This window comes from Pseudophryne corroboree, chromosome 1 (assembly GCF_028390025.1).
Source record: "Pseudophryne corroboree isolate aPseCor3 chromosome 1, aPseCor3.hap2, whole genome shotgun sequence".
Classification (NCBI taxonomy): Eukaryota; Metazoa; Chordata; class Amphibia; order Anura; family Myobatrachidae; genus Pseudophryne; species Pseudophryne corroboree.
Window position 1 is genome coordinate 102847571 of NC_086444.1, and position 25055 is coordinate 102872625.

At 46.3% G+C, this 25055-nt stretch overlaps 1 protein-coding gene across 1 annotated transcript in view; it reads right to left on the reverse strand.

Moving 5' to 3' along the window:
- Positions 1 to 22290, reverse strand: part of FGF10 (fibroblast growth factor 10) — a 148593-nt gene extending 126303 nt beyond the window's left edge. Inside the window, exon 1 of the mRNA XM_063961822.1 lies at positions 21036 to 22290. Within this exon, the coding sequence (XP_063817892.1) occupies positions 21036 to 21330 (295 nt within the window). The 5' untranslated portion in view covers positions 21331 to 22290. The remainder of the gene's footprint in view (positions 1 to 21035) is intronic.
- Between the last annotated feature and the right edge of the window lie 2765 nt (positions 22291 to 25055).

Sequence of the window (25055 nt, forward strand, 5' to 3'; positions counted from 1 at the left end):
GGGTTCCGCAGCGCCCAATTACAGAATACATAAACAAATAATCAAAACAGTGACTTACGGTTGAAGACAATATAGGACAAGTACAGGGTAAATAAATAGCTACATCAGCAGATGACACTGAAATAAGTATCAGGTGGCAGAAAATCGCAGGATTTGGGGCAGTTGAAGATTATTAAGAAATAAATTAATTAAGAAAAGGATAAGCACATGAGGGAAGAGGGCTCTACTTGTAAGAGCTTACATTCTAAAGGGGAGGAGCAGACAGACAGGGGTGACACAGATGGGTTGACCGAGCGTGGAAAAGAGGGTTAGGATGAGATTTGGCTGAGTTTGGTAAAGAAGTGGGTCTTGAGAGCCCGTTTCAAGTTTTGTAGAGAGGTGGAGAGTCTGATGGGGAGAGGTAGAGAATTCCAGAGAAAGGGAGCAGCACGTGTGAAATCTTGGAGGTAGGAGTAGGAGGAAGTAATCAGTAGGCAGGAGAGGTGGCATGCATTAGTGGAGCGAAGAGGACGTGTGGGAGTGTAAATGGAGATAAGGTCAGAGATGTAACTGGGAGAGGAGTGGGTGAGGGCTTTGTAAGTGAGTGTGAGAAGCTTGAAATGGATTCTAAAAGCGAAAAGGAAGCCAGTGAAGGGCTTTTTGGAGAGGGGAGGTGGATGTACAGATGGGTCCACCGTTATCTTGACTAGTTTTCTGTGCCTAGTCACAACATGACTTATTAGCATAAACCCTTCATCTATTGTTCTCAGCTGCAATACAATACAGAGACCAATACAGCAGGGGATTAAGTCATTAAAAGAGGGGATTAAGTCTGACTGGCCAATCTCAATTAATCCTATTAAAGGTCAAGATAAATGTGGACCCATCTGTAGTGCGTTTGGTGAGGAAGATGATCTGGGCAGCAGCATTGAGTATAGATTGGAGCGGAGAGAGGCATTTTTCAGGGATGTTAGTCAGGAGGAGATTACAGTAGTCTAGTCTGGAGATGACCAGTGAGGATCAATTTCATCTTTTGTCCAAAGTCAAATCTTAGAACAGTGTGTTAAAAGGCTTGGGATAAGGCTACAGCGGTTTATTAAGGAAGTGGGAGCCATTGATCAATTCCACTTTATTATGTAAAGGAAGTGCTGCAGAATGTCTGTGTAACACTAAACTGCCATCTTACCTTCATTATTCATACAGTATATGAAAATGTCAATCTATATGTTTTGTTATACTTCAAATGCACCAAATATATGACAGTTTACTGTACAATAATACAGTTAGAGCCTCTTAAGTCAAGAAAGCATTAACTATTTCCTAGGTAGCACAAACCCACAATTGTCACGACAGGTTTAAAAACCCTACTGAGGAATTTTGGGCCTAATTCAGGGTTGATAGCAAAAGCAAAATCTTTTTCTAATGGGCAAAACCATGTGCACTGCAGGTGGGGGAAATATAACGTGCAGAGAGAGTTAGATTTGGGTGGGTTATATTGTTTCTGTGCAGGGTAAATACTGGCTTATTTATTTTTATACTGCAATTTAGATTTCAGTTTGAACACACCCCACCCAAATCTAACTCTCTCTGCACATGTTACATCTGCCCCACCTGCAGGTCACATGGTTTTGCCCATTAGAGAAAGATTTTGCTTTCGCAATCAACCCTGAATTAGGCCTTGTGTTTATTGCGCAACGACTCAGACTGATGAGCTAGCAATTACATATTCTGTTATACACAATGGCCCTCATTCCGAGTTGATCGCTCGCTAGCTACTTTTTGCAGCCATGCAAACGCATAGTCGCCGCCCACGGGGGAGTGTATTTTCACTTTGCAAGTGTGCGATCGCATGTGCAGTTGAGCAGTACGAAAACGTTTTTTGCAGTTTCTGAGTAGGTCTGAACTTACTCAGCCCTTGCCATCACTTCAGCCTGTCCAGGCCCGGAATTGACGTCAGACACCCGCCCTGCAAACGCCTGGACACGTCTGCGTTTTCCCTACCACTCCCAGAAAACGGTCAGTTAACACCCATAAACGCCCTCTTCTTGTCAATGTCCCTGCAATCGGTTGTGCAAATGGATTCGTCGCTAGAAGCATTGCACAGCAACATTGCTGTTTGTACCCGTATGACGCACGTGCGCATTGCGGTGCATACGCATGCGCAGTTTTGCCGTTTTTTTAACTCATCACTGCGCTGCGAAAATCGGCAGCGAGCGATCAACTCGGAATGACCCCCAATATTGCCACTCTTATAGTAACAGAAATATCTCTTACTGGCGTTTGCCTGCGGCATTGCTCGTGTGGATGTTATTGCTCAGCAAAACTAATTTTACAAAGACAGTAGTAGCATCTAATATTGTGATCTATATTTTATACTGTACACATTGACCACAAAATTTCTTTGTAAATAATATTTGCAGTTTTCCTTCAGGGATTAACAAAAAAAGATGTTTGGGGCCACCAACCCGTGGGAGAAGCAGCTGGACCTGAGATCTACGCCTGCAGCCTTGAGCGTTTTTCGGGGTGTGTAATATATGTGTATACATTGTATGTATGTATATATATATATATATATACTGTAATAATATACATATAGTCATTTTGGACTTGAGGAGCCTGCACACTGCACGTGCCAAGTGTCAAGCATCTGCGTTTTCCTGTATTGCTCCTCTCCCTGATGTCACGTCAAGATCATACATACCTCAGTTTCTTTCCAGGTCACTAAGTATACAACAGTGAAAACGCCATCCAAATTCATCCAGTAGTTTTTGTGTGATGCCGGAACAAACAGACAAAAATTCCGAAAACATTTTTTTATCGTCTCCATAGTTCATAAACAGTCCCTAGAATTATATTTCTAAACAAAAAAAAATTGCTATGTACAGACACAACCCTTACAGTTTTATTATATGTAACGATAATACAACTATTTATTATCATTATTAGTTTTATACTTGTCCCTGCCCCATTGGAGTGTAAGGAGTCAGAGGTGGATGCAGTCCCATTGTTTGCGCAGTTGAGTGATATTTCGCTACTGCGCATTTGCCAAATAGTCTAGTAAACCATTACTGCGCAAGCTCAGACCAAAGGGTGCAATGACGTACATAAGGTGGAAAGTGACCTAAAGTCTTTCCAAAAAAAAGAAGGTGTCATGGTTGTGTGTCATCAAGTGGCTGCGATCTCTTTCACAGTACCGCAGCCAGGACAAAGCTTCAGAAAGTTACAAGGGCTGTGCACTAGGCAGGGGCTGCATAAGGAGTCGATGGGTATACGTTCAAGATACCGGCTGTCGGGATCCCGACAGTCGGAATACCTATGCTGGAATACCGACATCCGTCAGAACACTGATGCCAGAATCCCGAACAGGTCATCATCCCGACACCGGACTCCCTAAGGTATGTACAGCCATGAGGGTTAGGGTTTGGCTGCAGGGGGTTTATGTTTAGGCGCCACCTGGGGAAGGGGGGTAGGGTTAGGCTGTGGGAGTGGGGAATTTTAGGGTTAGAATGCGGGGAGGGGTTGTTAGGTTTATCCACTAAGGGGGGAGGTTAGGGTTCGGTTCCACTGGGGGAGGGGGGTGGGGGTTTGGTTTAAGCACTAAGGAGGAGGGCTAGGGTTAGGCTGTGGAAAGGGAAAGGGAGGGTTAGGTTTAGGCACTAAGGAGGTTAGGGTCAGGGTCGGACTGGCCCACAGGAGTACAGGGGAAACCATCGTTGGGCCCCACTGCCCAAGGGCCCACTCCTTCCTCTAGTGATCAGGTTCCAGACTGTGCACTTGTATTATACAAGGTAGATATGTTGCAGTACACTGGACAAGACTATTGAGCATTTCAAGCCTCTGTGGAGGCTGGCCACACTCCCTTTGTAGGCTGGTCACACCCCCAAGTATGGGCCCCTATCACTGCATTCCCCTGGAGGGCCCTTTATACCCCAGTCCGACACTGGTTAGGGTTAGGCACTAAGGGGAGAGATCAGAGTTAGGCTGCAGTAAAGGAGGGTAATGGGGATTGGGGGGGGGGAGTTAAGATACTTACCTTGCCCCTGTCAGGATCGTGACCATCGGGATCCCATCCACCGGTCACAGATACCAATCCAAGTCAATGTTGTGACTAATGATGCGTTGATGGTGGAGAGACAGGTTCCACCAGCACTCCTGACATTGCTCAGATATGCAAAGTGACTATCACATGGCTTGCAAAGTCCACTGCACGGTATGGGAATGCTTAAACTCCAATTTGCATATTTTCGCACTCTAAATTTCTAAAATTACAAGTGTACACACGTGCACACTGGGGTTAAATTTGTTTGAATCCATTTAACCTACAAGTATGGGGTTTTTTTGCAGTGGGGAGGAAACCAGAGCACACAGAGGATACACATGCAAACAAACGGAGAACATACAAACTCCACACACATGTCACGAGCAGAAACTGAACTCATGGCCCCAGTGATGTGACGGAGTAATGCTAACCACTACCCACCCATGATCATATGAAAAAAACAAATAAACTGTCTAAGCTAGTGGATCTCAACTCCAGTCCTTAAGTACCTCAGGTACCCTACTGTACTGTAGGTCATGTTTACAGGATTTCTTTAATCATGCACAGGTGAGTTAAACTATTTTGCCAAGTCAGTGATTAACCCAACTGTTTCCACAGATACAAATCCTGAAAACATGACCTGTTGGTGGTACTTGAGGACTAGAGTTGATATCCACTGGTCTACATGGCAATCTTTGCAGCTTTGGAGCTGTAAACTTCATATTGGGCAATCACCTGCAAAAGGAACACAGAGATTGCAGACAAGTCTTTCTCCGACAGCAGAATTAGATGACGAGTGTTAATATTCAAAACGTGGCTGACAATGAACCACGTTCTGAACTATCTTACACACATACAGTACGCTCAATCAACTTCTGAGAGTTGCTCACATAATCCTTCAGACAGACTGTATAATGTCCAGCAGGTATGTGTTTATTTTTGAAACAGCGAGCTGCAAGAAGATAACCACTAATGTAAACATTTATTTAGAACTGGCAAAAGGGCACGCCATTAAAATACTGCTGCTATTTATATTATGAACAGCTTGTATCTTAACCCCCCCTCCTAATATTTATAGAGTGATCATGCGATTGAGTGTTGGAGATACGGTGGCAGGCCGCCATCCCTGGGCTATTCTGCGGTTAGTCAGCGTATGACACTTTGTGCTCTTTATTAAAAAAATATAAAGTCTCCGTCACATCTACAGGAACAGGACAGATGTTCTTTCAAGCTTCCAGCAACAAATGCATTTTTAGGAGGTCATTAAAGCAGCGTATCAGGTGTGGGTTTAGGATCAAAAATATCTAGCGTTTACTACAGTTTAAACATTCTAATTGGCTGCAATTTACCATTTGGTGGGAGAACTAAGTAGCCTAAGGCATGCCAAGATCCCGTTCCCATGTAATTAGGCAACATTTAGATAATATCTTCATAACACCATGAACTTGTGCTGGGGGAGACCAGCTGCAAATAATGGCAGAAGTTCTGGCTGCACTACCAAATGGGAAATTAAGACTTACAAAACCTATACTTTTACTTCCAAAGTTTTGTTTTAAATCAGATGTTCATTAAAGATATATCACAATTGATACATATATATTTGAACCTACAGTATGCATTATAAACATAACAAAAAACACAAACACATTCAGCTGACATTCTAAAGTTTGGTGTGTGCTTTGATCTTCAAACTTTTCAACATAATAATGGCAACACTGATTTCTTGTCACCAATTACCATGAAGTTGTTTACAGACAATTACTGTAATGAATATCATTCAAGTCTGAATAACTTCACAGGTATGTATTTAATTGTCCAGACGATGAGGTCTCATTCGCTTTGCTCCGATGTAATTTACCACAGTGATTTTGGAAATCAAAGAGGGATATAAGAATTGAATGGATTCCAAAAGACATATTATGCACATTTATAACACACACACACACGCACAAAATTACACACACGCTATTACACACATACACACTTACTTAAATATCATCCCTAGACTACAGTTTCACATTGCCATCTAGTGGTCAAATGGTCATGAAAAATGTATATTGTTTGCTTGTTATTATGATACAGGTAAGGCAAGGTATAAATGACTGAAAAATGTCAAAACATTTGCACAAAATATTCTCCTGCTTTGCGCAAAATTTCTCCTCAATTTTGTTTTTGTTTTTTTCTAGAACCAAGCGTTTCTCAAATAAGGAGTGACTTTTTTTTCTTTATCCATATGACAGCCATACAAAATATTGAACAAGACAGTTGAAAATTTAGTGATGTCATCACTTATATTTGGAGAGTAGTGATGTCACTTGTGATATACAACTTCTTGTGATGTTCCGTTACGGAAAGTGTAGCTGTGACGAGGGCATTTAGGGGAATTCAATTGTTTTTAGGGCGCCCTGAGCCTGACGTTGAGATTCAATTGTTGCCTCATTCAGAAATGCAAATACCGCAGGCACCCATTATTTCAGCTTGCCCCATCCTGGGGAGGTAAGCATAAATGTATGAAATGTCAGGCTTTTCGCACATTTCCTCTGTCACGCCCAATTTTAGACGGATGTCAGCCACTTTACGGGGCTAAACCCTGTCTATTAGGGCTCGCGTGAAATGGAATGGGCATATCTCCCTGTATAAAATGATGGGCGATATGGAGCGCTAAAACAATTGAATTACCTCCACCTAGCCCAAGAGACCCTCATTGAGCTAAAGGGAAATCACTGTTTTATGGAGCAATGTTGCCCCTACAGTAAAACACAAAGCACAGTCCCTTCAATTTTTGCATAATGACATACAGTACAAACATATAAACGTGTATGTGTAGAATAATGTACACATTTCAACATGTTATATACAACGTGACAATGTGTAGGAATATTTTATATGCAGGCCACAAATGCTGCCCCAAAATGAAAAAAACAAAACAGTTCAATAAACAGATAAACTACAAAAGTAGACTCCTGCTGAACAGAACAAGAGCAAACTACCATAGATCATACTACAGTATTTTCATTCGGAACTACTTTACTGGCTGATAGTTTGCCATTTAAAGAATACACGTCTAAATAATTATTTTTGAAGCATTAAGGAAACAAGATAATTATGTAAACAAAAATATGTGTAATGTAAAAATAACAAAACCATCAGGATTAAAGTAAGGCTGATCCTGAGAGGTGGGATACACCCATTGTCTGTACAAGACTTAAAAGTGAGGAACTTGTAGTGAGCTGTTTAACCTATCAAAGGACAATCTTGTGATGCTGAGACACAGCAAACAAGAGGTGTAATAACTACACTGACTGTCTGGCTGCAGAACGATCTGCAGGGATTAACAAATGGGGAACGGTAGCACGACAGTGACAACATCAAAGCAACGTGGGTTTATTAACTTGATTAAAGAGTAAGAAAACACTGCACATATAGGAAGGCAGCACAATTATAAAAATGAGGCATCACAATAACGTACTTGCAGGTTGCAGCAGCAGCAACAAAACAAAAACGAGTTTGCAACACTTCATTGTAACTTTTCAAAACCAATATATTGTCTAAACCCGTTTTTATTGCTCTCCTGTAACAGAGAAACAATCAACACAACAGAACAAAACAGAAAACTCCAAAAAAAAAACCAAAACAATCAATAATGTGATTCACATTAAAATCTAGACAGGTTTCTGTTTCATAAATAAATAATTAAATAAATAAATAAAAAGATGAGAAAACCAAAGTTTCCCAGAAAACAACCTGTGTGAGGTCTATTGAGATATTTATTATACACATGCAAGAATATTACAAATAGTATACATTTGCTCTATTAGATGTTATGGGGAAACATGTATATTTGTTCTCATGGTCTGGGCCCCTTGATAAATAATATATTTGGTAAATACTGCTAGTGCATGCATGATAATGTACCAGACTAATAACAATAATGCACTGTAGAAAATACATCATAGTCCTGTGCAGTATAGTGTAACATATGCATAATGTATTATTGAGAGGGTGGGCCTCCAAGCAGGGGGGCCCACTGGTGGTTTCCCCTGTACCCCTATGGGCCAGTCCAAGCCTGTCCACGTGGATCGTAAAGTAGGAAAAAGTCCAAAACATTTTTTAAAAATGGAAAATCTCATGTCGACCTTTTGAACTGTCAACCTAGTACATGTCAACCTAATGACCATGTCGACCAGTAGTGGTCGACATAATGACTGTCGACCTAAGTGGTGTCGACCTAATGACTGTATCCCTTAGAATTTCAGGTACCTTTTAGAATAGATACACTCTATTAAAATGTGCATCTAACCTGCTTAATCTTAGTGCAAAATTGAGCTTGTAGATCCACTACTGTACACTTACAATCAACACAACGGAGGACACATGTCTTATACACAACTGTTAACAAGTAAATAACTTACTTCCTACCACTTACAGTAAAGTACAGCAATTAAACTCATAGGAGGATTTATACACTTTGTCTAAGGAAACATCAGGAAGAAATTATTTTCCAAATGTAAGAAACTGGTGACAACAGAACTCATTTCAGACTAGTTGGAGGAAAGTTCACAGGTAACGTTCTACATGAATAATTTACTCAAATAGTAGTACTGTAGATGTTGGGACTAGACTGCCAGCGCATATGGCAGAGAACAAAACTTCAAGAAAAACCACACTTGGGATAAACTCAGAATAGACCTGTGGTTATACAGTACCAGCAGAATCTAGCATCCAAGTTCTGCTTCTCCTAACATCTTCTAGGAATCAGTAGAGCTTCATTCACTGGTATCCGGAATATAGATCTACACCAAAAGGTCTACAGTCAATAGGTCTGCCACTAATGGTAGACATGCATTTGGTCACCAGGGTCAAAAAGTCGTCATAGTCAAAAGGTCGACACGATAATGGTCGACGTACATAAGGTAGACACAATTTTTTTAACAAAAAAAATCTTCATTATTTCCAGCTTATTCATACTTTACCATCCATGTTGACTACGATTGGGAAAAGAAACCTGCACCTTGCCCGAGGGGACGCAGTACACTAATGGGGCCTGTTTGCGGCAGAAAAACTCTACACCCCAAAAAAATATAATTTGTGTTTTTTGTGTCAACCTTTTCCATGTTGACCTTTTGACCCTGAAGACCTACCTAGTGGTAGACCTATTGACTGTAGACCTTTTTAGTGTAGATCTAATAATCCACATCCTCATTCACTGTATAGCCAGACCAGGCATATCCCTAACCCAGGCCAGTTCAGGGGTAGTACACAAATAGCTGTATTTGGGATGCCCAGTGTGTATTCACTTACAGCAATTAGGGCAGCACTAACTATAAACACCTTGTGCATTAATAGACTAAAAATCCCACGTTCCTGTATATGAAAGTAGTATTTGCACCCCTAGCACCGCAGTTTACCTATTGCTCCCAGCTTGTCCTCCCAGACACGAATCTAGTTCTCTGCAGGGCATGCCTACACTTAATTATCTGGTTCCTACCAAGACTATAGTCAGTAAGAAGGTAGCAAAATTTCTATACCCCCATAAGAAATTAAAAAAGGTAAGCCTGAGCACAACATTATTACACAGGGAACATGCTTGAGAGTATACAGGGATGAAAACCATTGACTTAAACTCATTAAGTTCCATTTGTTGTAACAGTTGTCCCCACTTTCCGCACTAGAGTCTTTATGCAGCACAACAGTCGTCAGTATTTCTCCTGTCAGTAAAAAAGTATTTCCAACCCTGAACGAGACCCCAAGCAGAATTCTGCAATATATTGGACACATGCTTAGCCACTGAGGTTAAACCCATTAGGTAACTCACACTATAGCAGACAACCATAAGGGTTTTGTATAACTCTAGATTTACGGCTCCCTTATGAACGTGGAACCTGCGCAGACAGAAAACGTACATTTAAAGAAAAAAACAACACTGCGGGTATTATAACCAGAGACTATAATGAAATTGACAGTCCCAGGTCCCCAGAGTTCTGAGACACATTTAACGCAGTGGGTATACAATCAGAGCTAGAGAGAAAGGCATTCCGGCTATAATCAGCATATGAATGGAACTTGTGATTGCATTTCGGCAAAAAATTTGAATGTATCCAAACAAGGCAACAGAAGAGAGATGTAGTCATTATTGTTATTGTCTAGAGTTTGTACATAATACAGTATATGACCCCTTACCCAAGCTCTCTGCCCCTAATCAAAACCAGAAGTCTGCTTTTAAGCAAAAATCGGCTTTTTCTTCCTTCCCTTTAAAGCTCTTATACACTCCTTAAATAATAAAGGATAATTATTCTCACGCTAGGGACATTTACTCCTTTAGATCTCTATAATCGTGTTTGTTTTTATGTGGTTATTTAGGACCAAACGGAACAGTTAAACATCAACTTTTGAAAGTGAAATGGATTGCAAAATAAGGAAGAGACCGGATGATCCTGAGAGGCAAGTCCTGGCTGGGGCTCTATATAGCAGACAGGACAACAGTGACAGGACCTGGGGCTCTATACAGCAGACAGGACTACAGTGACAGAACCTGGGGCTCTATACAGCAGACAGGACAACAGTGACAGGACCTGGGGCTCTATACAGCAGACAGGACAACAGTGACAGGACCTGGGGCTCTATACAGCAGACAGGACAAAAGTGACAGGACCTGGGGCTCTATACAGCAGACAGGACAACAGTGACAGGACCTGGGGCTCTATACAGCAGACAGGACAACAGTGACAGGACCTGGGGCTCTATACAGCAGACAGGACAACAGTGACAGGACCTAGGGTTATACAGCAGACAGGACAACAGTGACAGGACCTGGGGCTCTATACAGCAGACAGGACAACAGTGACAGGACCTGGGGCTCTATACAGCAGACAGGACTACAGTGACAGGACCTGGGGCTCTATACAGCAGACAGGACAACAGTGACAGAACCTGGGGCTCTATACAGCAGACAGGACAACAGTGACAGGACCTGGGGCTCTATACAGCAGACAGGACAACAGTGACAGGACCTGGGGCTCTATACAGCAGACAGGACAACAGTGACAGGACCTAGGGTTATACAGCAGACAGGACAACAGTGACAGGACCTGGGGCTCTATACAGCAGACAGGACAACAGTGACAGGACCTGGGGCGCTCTATACAGCAGACAGGACAACAGTGACAGGACCTGGGGCTCTATACAGCAGACAGGACAACAGTGACAGGACCTGGGGCTCTATACAGCAGACAGGACAACAGTGACAGGACCTGGGGCTCTATACAGCAGACAGGACAACAGTGACAGGACCTGGGGCTCTATACAGCAGACAGGACAACAGTGACAGGACCTGGGGCTCTATACAGCAGACAGGACTACAGTGACAGGACCTGGGGCTCTATACAGCAGACAGGACAACAGTGACAGGACCTGGGGCGCTCTATACAGCAGACAGGACAACAGTGACAGAACCTGGGGCTCTATACAGCAGACAGGACAACAGTGACAGGACCTGGGGCTCTATACAGCAGACAGGACAACAGTGACAGGACCTAGGGTTATACAGCAGACAGGACAACAGTGACAGGACCTGGGGCGCTCTATACAGCAGACAGGACAACAGTGACAGAACCTGGGGCTCTATACAGCAGACAGGACAACAGTGACAGGACCTGGGGCTCTACACAGCAGACAGGACAACAGTGACAGGACCTGGGGCGCTCTATACAGCAGACAGGACAACAGTGACTGGACCTGGGCCTCTATACAGCAGACAGGACAACAGTGACAGGACCTGGGGCTCTATACAGCAGACAGGACAACAGTGACAGGACCTGGGGCTCTATACAGCAGACAGGACAACAGTGACAGGACCTGGGGCTCTATACAGCAGACAGGACAACAGTGACAGGACCTGGGGCTCTATACAGCAGACAGGACAACAGTGACAGGACCTGGGGCTCTATACAGCAGACAGGACAACAGTGACAGGACCTGGGGCTCTATACAGCAGACAGGACAACAGTGACAGGACCTGGGGCTCTATACAGCAGACAGGGCAACAGTGACAGGACCTGGGGCTCTATACAGCAGACAGGACAACAGTGACAGGACCTGGGGCTCTATACAGCAGACAGGACAACAGTGACAGGAAATGGGGCTCTATACAGGAGACAGGACTACAGTGACAGGACCTGGGGCTCTATACAGCAGACAGGACAACAGTGACAGGACCTGGGGCTCTATACAGCAGACAGGACTACAGTGACAGGACCTGGGGCTCTATACAGCAGACAGGACAACAGTGACAGGACCTGGGGCTCTATACAGCAGACAGGACAACAGTGACAGGACCTGGGGCTCTATACAGCAGACAGGACAACAGTGACAGGACCTGGGGCTCTATACAGCAGACAGGACAACAGTGACAGGACCTGGGGCTCTATACAGCAGACAGGACAACAGTGACAGGACCTGGGGCTCTATACAGCAGACAGGACAACAGTGACAGGACCTGGGGCTCTATACAGCAGACAGGACAACAGTGACAGGACCTGGGGCGCTCTACAGCAGACAGGACTACAGTGACAGGACCTGGGGCTCTATACAGCAGACAGGACAACAGTGACAGAACCTGGGGCTCTATACAGCAGACAGGACAACAGTGACAGGACCTGGGGCTCTATACAGCAGACAGGACAACAGTGACAGAACCTGGGGCGCTCTATACAGCAGACAGGACAACAGTGACAGGACCTGGGGCTCTATACAGCAGACAGGACAACAGTGACAGGACCTGGGGCTCTATACAGCAGACAGGACAACAGTGACAGAACCTGGGGCTCTATACAGCAGACAGGACAACAGTGACAGGACCTGGGGCTCTATACAGCAGACAGGACAACAGTGACAGAACCTGGGGCTCTATACAGCAGACAGGACAACAGTGACAGGACCTGGGGCTCTATACAGCAGACAGGACTACAGTGACAGGACCTGGGGCTCTATACAGCAGACAGGACAACAGTGACAGGACCTGGGGCTCTATACAGCAGACAGGACAACAGTGACAGGACCTGGGGCTCTATACAGCAGACAGGACTACAGTGACAGGACCTGGGGCTCTATACAGCAGACAGGACAACAGTGACAGGACCTGGGGCTCTATACAGCAGACAGGACAACAGTGACAGGACCTGGGGCGCTCTACACAGCAGACAGGACAACAGTGACAGGACCTGGGGCTCTATACAGCAGACAGGACAACAGTGACAGGACCTGGGGCTCTATACAGCAGACAGGACAACAGTGACAGGACCTGGGGCTCTATACAGCAGACAGGACTACAGTGACAGGACCTGGGGCTCTATACAGCAGACAGGACAACAGTGACAGGACCTGGGGCTCTATACAGCAGACAGGACAACAGTGACAGGACCTGGGGCTCTATACAGCAGACAGGACAACAGTGACAGGACCTGGGGCTCTATACAGCAGACAGGACAACAGTGACAGGACCTGGGGCGCTCTATACAGCAGACAGGACAACAGTGACAGGACCTGGGGCTCTATACAGCAGACAGGACAACAGTGACAGGACCTGGGGCTCTATACAGCAGACAGGACAACAGTGACAGGACCTGGGGCTCTATACAGCAGACAGGACAACAGTGACAGGACCTGGGGCTCTATACAGCAGACAGGACAACAGTGACAGGACCTGGGGCTCTATACAGCAGACAGGACAACAGTGACAGGACCTGGGGCTCTATACAGCAGACAGGACAACAGTGACAGGACCTGGGGCTCTATACAGCAGACAGGACAACAGTGACAGGACCTGGGGCTCTATACAGCAGACAGGACAACAGTGACAGGACCTGGGGCGCTCTACACAGCAGACAGGACAACAGTGACAGGACCTGGGGCTCTATACAGCAGACAGGACAACAGTGACAGGACCTGGGGCTCTATACAGCAGACAGGACAACAGTGACAGGACCTGGGGCTCTATACAGCAGACAGGACAACAGTGACAGGACCTGGGGCTCTATACAGCAGACAGGACAACAGTGACAGGACCTGGGGCTCTATACAGCAGACAGGACAACAGTGACAGGACCTGGGGCTCTATACAGCAGACAGGACAACAGTGACAGGACCTGGGGCGCTCTACACAGCAGACAGGACAACAGTGACAGGACCTGGGGCTCTATACAGCAGACAGTGCTACAGTGACAGGACCTGGGGCGCTCTACACAGCAGACAGGACAACAGTGACAGGACCTGGGGCTCTACACAGCAGACAGGACAACAGTGACAGGACCTGGGGCTCTATACAGCAGACAGTGCTACAGTGACAGGACCTGGGGCGCTCTACACAGCAGACAGGACAACAGTGACAGGACCTGGGGCTCTATACAGCAGACAGTGCTACAGTGACAGGACCTGGGGCGCTCTACACAGCAGACAGGACAACAGTGACAGGACCTGGGGCTCTATACAGCAGACAGGACAACAGTGACAGGACCTGGGGCTCTATACAGCAGACAGGACTACAGTGACAGGACCTGGGGCTCTATACAGCAGACAGGACAACAGTGACAGGACCTGGGGCTCTATACAGCAGACAGGACAACAGTGACAGGACCTGGGGCTCTATACAGCAGACAGGACTACAGTGACAGGACCTGGGGCTCTATACAGCAGACAGGACAACAGTGACAGGACCTGGGGCTCTATACAGCAGACAGGACAACAGTGACAGGACCTGGGGCTCTATACAGCAGACAGGACAACAGTGACAGGACCTGGGGCGCTCTACACAGCAGACAGGACAACAGTGACAGGACCTGGGGCTCTATACAGCAGACAGGACAACAGTGACAGGACCTGGGGCTCTGTACAGCAGACAGGACAACAGTGACAGGACCTGGGGCTCTATACAGCAGACAGGACTACAGTGACAGGACCTGGGGCTCTATACAGCAGACAGGACAACAGTGACAGGACCTGGGGCTCTATACAGCAGACAGGACAACAGTGACAGAACCTGGGGCGCTCTATACAGCAGACAGGACAACAGTGACAGGACCTGGGGCTCTATACAGCAGACAGGACAACAGTGACAGAACCTGGGGCGCTCTATACAGCAGACAGGACAACAGTGACAGGACCTGGGGCTCTATACAGCAGACAGGACAACAGTGACAGGACCTGGGGCGCTCTATACAGCAGACAGGACAACAGTGACAGGACCTGGGGCTCTATACAGCAGACAGGACAACAGTGACAGGACCTGGGGCTCTATACAGCAGACAGGACAACAGTGACAGGACCTGGGGCTCTATACAGCAGACAGGACAACAGTGACAGGACCTGGGGCTCTATACAGCAGACAGGACAACAGTGACAGGACCTGGGGCTCTATACAGCAGACAGGACAACAGTGACAGGACCTGGGGCGCTCTACACAGCAGACAGGACAACAGTGACAGGACCTGGGGCTCTACATAGCAGACAGGACAACAGTGACAGGACCTGGGGCTCTACACAGCAGACAGGACAACAGTGACAGGACCTGGGGCTCTACACAGCAGACAGGACAACAGTGACAGGACCTGGGGCTCTACAGAGCAGACAGGACAACAGTAACAGAACCTGGGGCGCTCTACACAGCAGACAGTGCTACAGGGACAGGACCTGGGGCTCTACACAGCAGACAGTGCTACAGGGACAGGACCTAGGGTTATACAGCAGACAGTGCTACAGGGACAGGGCCTAGGGTTATACAGCATACAGTGCTACAGGGACAGGACCTAGGGTTATACAGCAGACAGTGCTACAGGGACAGGACCTAGGGTTATACAGCAGACAGTGCTACAGGGACAGGACCTAGGGTTATACAGCAGACAGTGCTACAGGGACAGGACCTAGGGTTATACAGCAGACAGTGCTACAGGGACAGGACCTAGGGTTATACAGCAGACAGTGATACAGGGACAGGACCAGGGTCTCTACACAGCAGACAGGGCAATAGAGATAGGACATACCCGACATAGGGTTATACAGCAGACAGTGCTACAGGGACAGGACCTAGGGTTATACAGCAGACAGCACTACAGTGACAGGACCTGGGGCTCTATACAGGAGACAGTGCTACAGTGACAGGACCTAGGACTATACAGCAGACAGTGCTACACTGACAAGACCTAGTACTCTATAAACCAGACTCTATACACCACAGTGTTACAGTGACAGGACCTAGGACTCTATACGGCACACAGTGCTATAGTGAAAGGACCTAGGACTATATACACTTACAGCACACAGTGCTACAATGACAGGACCAAGGACTGTATACAACAGACAGTGCTAAAGTGACAAGACCCAGGACTGTATACAGCAGACAGGACAACAGTGACAGGACCTAGGACTGTATACACTATACAGCAGACAGGACAACAGTGACAGGACCTGGGGCTCTACAGAGCAGACAGTGCTACAGTGACAGAACCTGGAGCTCTATACAGGAGACAGTGCTACAGGGACAGAACCTGGAGCTCTATACAGGAGACAGTGCTACAGTGACAGGACCTGGAGCTCTATACAGCAGACAGTGCTACAGGGACAGAACCTGGGGCTCTATACAGGAGACAGTGCTACAGGGACAGGACCTGGAGCTCTATACAGCAGACAGTGCTACAGTGACAGAACCTGGAGCTCTATACAGGAGACAGTGCTACAGTGACAGAACCTGGAGCTCTATACAGGAGACAGTGCTACAGTGACAGAACCTGGAGCTCTATACAGGAGACAGTGCTACAGTGACAGAACCTGGGGCTCTATACAGGAGACAGTGCTACAGTGACAGGACCTGGGGCTCTATACAGCAGACAGTGCTACAGTGACAGAACCTGGAGCTCTATACAGGAGACAGTGCTACAGTGACAGAACCTGGGGCTCTATACAGGAGACAGTGCTACAGTGACAGGACCTGGAGCTCTATACAGCAGACAGTGCTACAGGGACAGAACCTGGGGCTCTATACAGGAGACAGTGCTACAGGGACAGGACCTGGAGCTCTATACAGCAGACAGTGCTACAGTGACAGAACCTGGAGCTCTATACAGGAGACAGTGCTACAGTGACAGAACCTGGAGCTCTATACAGGAGACAGTGCTACAGTGACAGAACCTGGAGCTCTATACAGGAGACAGTGCTACAGTGACAGGACCTGGGGCTCTATACAGCAGACAGTGCTACAGTGACAGAACCTGGAGCTCTATACAGGAGACAGTGCTACAGTGACAGAACCTGGGGCTCTATACAGGAGACAGTGCTACAGTGACAGGACCTGGAGCTCTATACAGGAGACAGTGCTACAGTGACAGAACCTGGGGCTCTATACAGGAGACAGTGCTACAGTGACAGGACCTGGAGCTCTATACAGGAGACAGTGCTACAGTGACAGAACCTGGGGCTCTATACAGGAGACAGTGCTACAGTGACAGGACCTGGAGCTCTATACAGGAGACAGTGCTACAGTGACAGAACCTGGGGCTCTATACAGGAGACAGTGCTACAGTGACAGGACCTGGAGCTCTATACAGGAGACAGTGCTACAGTGACAGAACCTGGGGCTCTATACAGGAGACAGTGCTACAGTGACAGGACCTGGAGCTCTATACAGGAGACAGTGCTACAGTGACAGAACCTGGGGCTCTATACAGGAGACAGTGCTACAGTGACAGGACCTGGAGCTCTATACAGGAGACAGTGCTACAGTGACAGAACCTGGGGCTCTATACAGGAGACAGTGCTACAGTGACAGAACCTGGGGCTCTATACAGGAGACAGTGCTACAGTGACAGGACCTGGAGCTCTATACAGGAGACAGTGCTACAGTGACAGAACCTGGGGCTCTATACAGGAGACAGTGCTACAGTGACAGGACCTGGAGCTCTATACAGGAGACAGTGCTACAGTGACAGAACCTGGGGCTCTATACAGGAGACAGTGCTACAGTGACAGGACCTGGAGCTCTATACAGGAGACAGTGCTACAGTGACAGAACCTGGGGCTCTATACAGGAGACAGTGCTACAGTGACAGGACCTGGAGCTCTATACAGGAGACAGTGCTACAGTGACAGAACCTGGGGCTCTATACAGGAGACAGTGCTACAGTGACAGGACCTGGAGCTCTATACAGGAGACAGTGCTACAGTGACAGAACCTGGGGCTCTATACAGGAGACAGTGCTACAGTGACAGGACCTGGAGCTCTATACAGGAGACAGTGCTACAGTGACAGAACCTGGGGCTCTATACAGGAGACAGTGCTACAGTGACAGAACCTGGGGCTCTATACAGGAGACAGTGCTACAGTGACAGGACCTGGAGCTCTATACAGGAGACAGTGCTACAGTGACAGAACCTGGGGCTCTATACAGGAGACAGTGCTACAGTGACAGGACCTGGGGCTCTACACAGCAGACAGTGCTACAGTGACAGAACCTGGAGCTCTATACAGGAGACAGTGCTACAGTGACAGAACCTGGAGCTCTATACAGGAGACAGTGCTACAGTGACAGGAACTGGGGCTCTATACAGCAGACAGGACAACAGTGACAGGAACTGGGGCTCTACACAGCAGACAGGACAACAGTGACAGGACCTGGGGCTCTATACAGGAGACAGTGCTACAGTGACAGAACCTGGAGCTCTATACAGGAGACAGTGCTACAGTGACAGAACCTGGAGCTCTATACAGGAGACAGTGCTACAGTGACAGGAACTGGGGCTCTATACAGCAGACAGGACAACAGTGACAGGACCTGGGGCTCTACACAGCAGACAGTGCTACAGGACCTAGGACTCTATACAGCACACAGGGCTACAGAGACAGGAACTGGGACTGTATACAGCACACAGGGCTACAGAGACAGGAACTGGGACTGTATACAGCAGACAGTGCTATAGTGACAGGACCTAGGACTGTATACAGCAGACAGTGCTACAGTGACAGGACCTAGGACTGTATACAGCAGTGCTACAGTGACAGGACCTAGGACTGTATACAGCAGTGCTACAGTGACAGGACCTAGGACTGTATACAGCAGACAGTGCTACAGTGACAGGACCTAGGACTGTATACAGCAGTGCTACAGTGACAGGACCTAGGACTGTATACAGCAGACAGTGCTACAGTGACAGGACCTAGGACTGTATACAGCAGACAGTGCTACAGTGACAGGACCTAGGACTGTATACAGCAGTGCTACAGTGACAGTACCTAGGACTGTATACAGGACACAGGGCTACAGAGACAGGAACTGGGACTGTATACAGCACACAGGGCTATAGCTATAGTGACAGGACCTAGGACTGTATACAGCAGACAGTGCTACAGTGACAAGACCTAGAACTGTATATAACAGTGCTACAGTGTATACCTAGGACTGTATACAGCAGACAGTGCTACAGTGACAGGACCTAGAATTGTACAGCAAAGGGCTAATGTGACAAGATTTCATTGGCTTAGAGAGCCTTGGGTTGCCAAATAAATAATCCAATACTATAAAAATAAATGCCATGACTGTCAAACTTATCTAAATATTTTCTTTATGTGGCAGTTGTACACAACGGCAGAGGTAGGTGATCTATGGCTCAACAGCTGCTGTAGAACTACATACCCAACCTGCACCATGTAACACAACAGCTTTATGTCCACAGGTGACGTTATAGAGTTCATTTTTTATATAATGATGATGCCAGTTCTGTTAACCAAACCTAACATTTAACTGTAGGAAATGCAATGTGGTAGTTTTGACACATCAGTCTTATTTACAACTCGCCCAGCCCAACGCTGTTACACTTATGACTGTAGTGACAAAACAGTAGTCACCACTATAGGAGGGACAGATGGCTGACAAGGGTCCAGGTCATCAGGCAATGAATGGTGCAGTAAACAGTTACACAGTAGCTTGGGGTTAGAATTCTATGGTAGCATTGAGGTCCCTATTCAGAGACCTGTTACAGAACTCACACACTACAAATATTTTAAAATACAGTATTTCATAATCCCATAAGACTCAATAATGTATCTATGTAGTATATATATATATATATATATATATATACATATATATATATATACACATATATATGACTACAGTCATATTTTCATAGCATGACTCAACATACTGCATAATTTAATGATTATCTTATGTTTCATGGTCATGTAAACCTCATGTAGGGAGATCAGACAGCTCAATGACCACAAACCATTACTTTAAGCACAAACAAAACGTTAATATGACCTTTTCCTGGAACAACACTAGACTCACTGGGGACCTATATAATGTTGCTTAAATGAGCCACTGTCAGTACTGCACTTACTATGTTTTTCAGTATAAGTACTGATGAAATAAACGCATGGAAAACTGGTTAGAGCATAGCTGGGTCACACAAAACATCACATCTGCCAAAGTGAAGCTTACAATCTACGTTTCCTACCACACAGACACCAGGGTTACTCTTCTTCTGAAGCTAGTATGTCTTTGGATTTTGCAAGGAAACCAGGGCAACCTGCCGTAAACCCACACAGATACATCGAGAACATACAGACTCCACACAGAGATGACTCTGGTTGGAAAGGACCCATGACCCCAGACTTGTGAGGCAGAAATACTATTCACTGCACCAAGCTGCTGCCCAGTATAGTTTATTTATATACAGACAACATGAATCTCATTTAATCTCCAGCTGTAGTGGAGACACAAGCCATCATGCCTTGCTTGGACTTGTTGTCCCACAATAGCTGGAGAGCAACAAATGTCCAGCACAGCTCACATGTTGGCATGCTCCTGTTTTATGACCCTTGAGGTGCCTTTCTGTCTCAGTAGCATGGTGTCAGTACTACAGCCACATAGTCCATTAACCACCCCCTAGGTTGCACAAACGTTACAACCACTTTTATCACTCCCCCTCCTCCCAGTGCTGGAGCCCCATGATCATGTCAGGATGGGGTACTCACTGTAAGGGCAGTCATCCTTCTTGGTGCCACTAACTCTCCCACTGTCATCGATCTTGAGGAAGTATTTGTGGAAGGAGAAGAGTTTCCTGCAGCGCACATCACCCTGGAGGTGGTTGTAACTTCGCACATGTCTCCCAGAGGATGTGTTGGAGGAGAGCTCCTGGGGGCGCAACGGGTCCATGCCCCCGACCTCATTGCAGGTGACAGACAACAGGTAGACCAAGAAGAAGAGTAGCCAGGAGCGGGGCAGGTAAGACCAGCCTGGGGCACCATGTGTCAGTATCCATTTGCACATTGTACTGAGGCTGAGGGCTTCAGAAAATGCCTCATGGAAAGAAACATAATGGAAATATAAAATCCGGTTTGGGGTTAGCTGGGAACTGCTGGCCACTCTCTGTCCTGTGCACCAACTCTTCAAAATGATTGCGGATGCCCTTCCTCAGGACTAGACTTGGATAGTGGTAGCACAAGTATGGGAGGTGCTCAGGCACCCACAGAGCTGGCTCCTATGGCACTAACATCCATAACTCAGAATAAGACCATCCCAGGCTGTGGACCTCTAATGCTCCTGGTAGGCTCCTGGTAGGGCAGTGGATGAAGTCGTCCTGGAGGAGAAGATGCTGCTGCTGCTGCTGCTGCTGGATGACTGTCCTGGCTGCTCCTACTTCATGCACACACTTTCCCGGCAGCTTCTCCCAACATGTTGAAGTCTGCAGCAGTGCCTGGAAAACAATGACATGTTCAACTCACCCCCCCACCCCAAAAAAAAAAAAAAAAAGTCTAATCTGTATTAACCCCCCCTCCCTCTGCTCTCTGTTCCAGGCTGCAGAGAAATCCTCACTGGGCTAATTGTCAGCCTGGAGATGAGAGTGGAGCTGCAGAGTAAATGTCAGTGATTGCAGCCCAGGGGTGGGATGTCTCTTGTGGGCAGCCTGCTTGCAAGGGGTCAGGCAGCGGTGGACATCTGAAACCCAGGAGTAAGAGGGACTCCCTGGAGAAGAGGAGGGGGGTGTTCTCTCTTGACGGCTCTGGAGAGAGAGAGATCACTGATCCTTTCCACTGATCTGAATCCTACAAATTGCTGAACGCCCAGGTCCTCAGTCTGAGCTGCCCACCAGCACTGCTCTGGATGTTATGCTTTTGCACATATTGCTGTCTTGCAGGCTGAGCCAATCCCCCACCAGGAGCCCCTTTTAGTTTTAGGCAGGGAAGAAGTGCTCCACCTGGAGATTGTTGATGATTTTTTTTTTCTTTACTCCCCTCTTCTATAGAAAAGTTGCAAAGAAAAGAAAAAGAACAATTAGCTTCCTATTCTTAACCCCTGCCAGTAACCAGCCTGGGAGCTGCTGCTCCTGCATACAGCTACAGTATATAGCCACCCTGGCTATATACATAGGACACATCACATATAGAGGCTGATATAAGACCCCTATGACAATCTCTGAGTTTCAGGGTGATTCATTCAGTGAATCACTCTTTTACTTTAATGCTTAGAAATTTGCAACGGTGATACTATTATTCATCATACAAATCTATATCTGTTATCTGCTGTATGACCGCTAGTTCCCCTTATCCATAAATGTAAATACATTTTTACACCATGATTTATAAGAATATATATTGTTTTGATACATTGTTTATACAGGTTCTGTGGTTTATGAAAACCAGATGAACTGCAGTCTTGACTTTAGCCAGTCACAGAACCTGTGTAATTCATAGGTGTCGCAGATTAAAGGGATATTATGGCAAGCCTACTTACTGTATATATAAATGATAAACTTTATATCATTACGTGACTCAACTATATTTTCTTTTAGCCTGTCATTGGGATTTAGTAAGCATGATGATTACTAATCTCATTTGAAATCCATCTCTTTAATGTCTTAATAATGTGTAAGGTCGTTTAATGATCATTAAGACCAAGAGGCCTGACAATACCTAAACGGGGAAGCTGACGTTACCTCCTGTTTTCAACGGCTCACATCTAGCTACTGTTGGTCATCCATATCTAAGTGCAGGAGGTAAAGGGATTGGGTGAAAGCTGGATGCTCCGGAACGTCGGACTGAATCAGCTCTCTGCAGCGACCTGTATATATATATATATATATATATATATATACACACACACACACACACACACACACACACACACACACACAACATATCTTTGTATTCATCCTTAAAGGGACTCCATCACCAACATAAAGACAGTTCGTGAAATAATAGTCGTGTCCTAGAGATCACTGTATCTGTAGCCTGTTGCATTTCACTTTCAATTTACTTGCAGCGTGAACAATCTGCTAGGACTTTCTGTACAGGCACCCATCTGAGCCAATCAAAATCCCTGTCCTGTGCAATGACACCAGCAGTCACTCATCATTAAAAAGTAAAAGTTTATGCTGGTGGGGAGAACAAAAGTAGAGGTCAGTAAGAGGCCCATTCATCATCACTAAATGTAAGTGAGAATAGTCATTTTAATTTATATTTGTAAAATCCAGGGATGGGAGCTATTCATCCCACTGGTAATGGGAGATACCACTGACATCTGCCTATAGACTTCAGCTCTGGAGTCCTTGGGCAAGAGCCCATTGAGCCCATATAAAAAGACTGCCCTGGCTGCACACCACTGCTTTCATCACTCTGGAGGTTTCGGGACAGTCCATGAAAAGCAGAACTGTCTCACCCAAAATGGGACAGTTGGGAGGTATGCTTCCTGTACCTCCAGACTCACTGTTGTTTTTTTTTGCAACCTCATAGGGCGAGTAATTTTCAGCCTCATCGCTGGTGTTTCTTTGTCAGTAAATTCAGTTGACACATACTAAAGCAATGCATTGGGCATGCATTCATGGTATGGTAGGGCAGGGGCCCCAGTGCTAGGGTCCTGCGGATCCGCGCTGTATCATTAGATGCTTTCATACATTAAATGGCTGGCAGCACTCTGATTGGCGGATAGCTCCAGCCAACCGCCAATCAGAATGCTCACATCCATTTACTATCTGGCTGCAGGCTGGGAGGCAGGTAGAGATTGCTGCCTGGCCACTCTGCGTATAATTCACAATCAGAGCAGCTGGGCAGCTTTCTTTACCTGTCTCACAAGAAGGTGAGAGACATCAATTGGAAGGCCCATAAAATCGTGGGGCCCTGGGCAGTTGCCCAGTGTGCCTATAGGTTAAGATGGCTGTGCTACAAGTCCTTTTTCACACTGCTTATGCTCCATAGCCGCGCATGTGTATCTTTGAGAAACTGTAGGCAGTTTAGAGTCTAATGAGCCAATAAAGCACTGAAAAATTATTAACTCATTTTTTTACATTAAATACATTACTGAAAAGTAGAGAACAGATAAGATAAAAAAAAAAGCATAATATTGTCCCTTTAAAATGAGATATGCAACCCTATAGCACACTTACCTTCTTTTGAAAAAGCATTTCAGGGAGTTTGGGAAAGTAACACCTATAAGCGCGGGTGTGGACTGCAACATCTAAGAGGAGGGTCATAAAAATCTAAACGAACTCCAGCAGTTAGTAAGGTCTACATGTTGATGAAAAGACACTGATATTTTTCAGGGCTTGTTCATATATTGTGTTTTAAAAGAGGTTCCATATAAGTGGACGTGATGGGTATTTACCTATAAGGATCTTTTTTTTTCTTTCTTGAAACCCGAGGTGCGTGGCTTCATCACCCAGTGAACAGTGCAAAACCGTGCTTTGGACCCTCTCCAAAAGGAGAAGGGCCCCCGCTACTCCCCAACTCCCCAGAGCCAAAGCGCAGAGGGACCCCTTGAATCCCTGACCCCCGTAGCCAAAAGGCCCCTTGGGGGTCAAGGGTCTTCAGACTTCCCTCCGCCTCACGGCTCGGGGTCATCCCTTTTTCCCCAGAGTTGGCCGAAGCTTCCCCCTGGGGATCGAAAAACCTTCAGCCCTCCCCAAAAGGAGAGGGCCTCAGCAACAAGGGGAGAGGGTGGCCCATAAGAGTCTCACAAGGGATCATTGGGGGTAATTCAGATCTGATTGTAGATGTGCT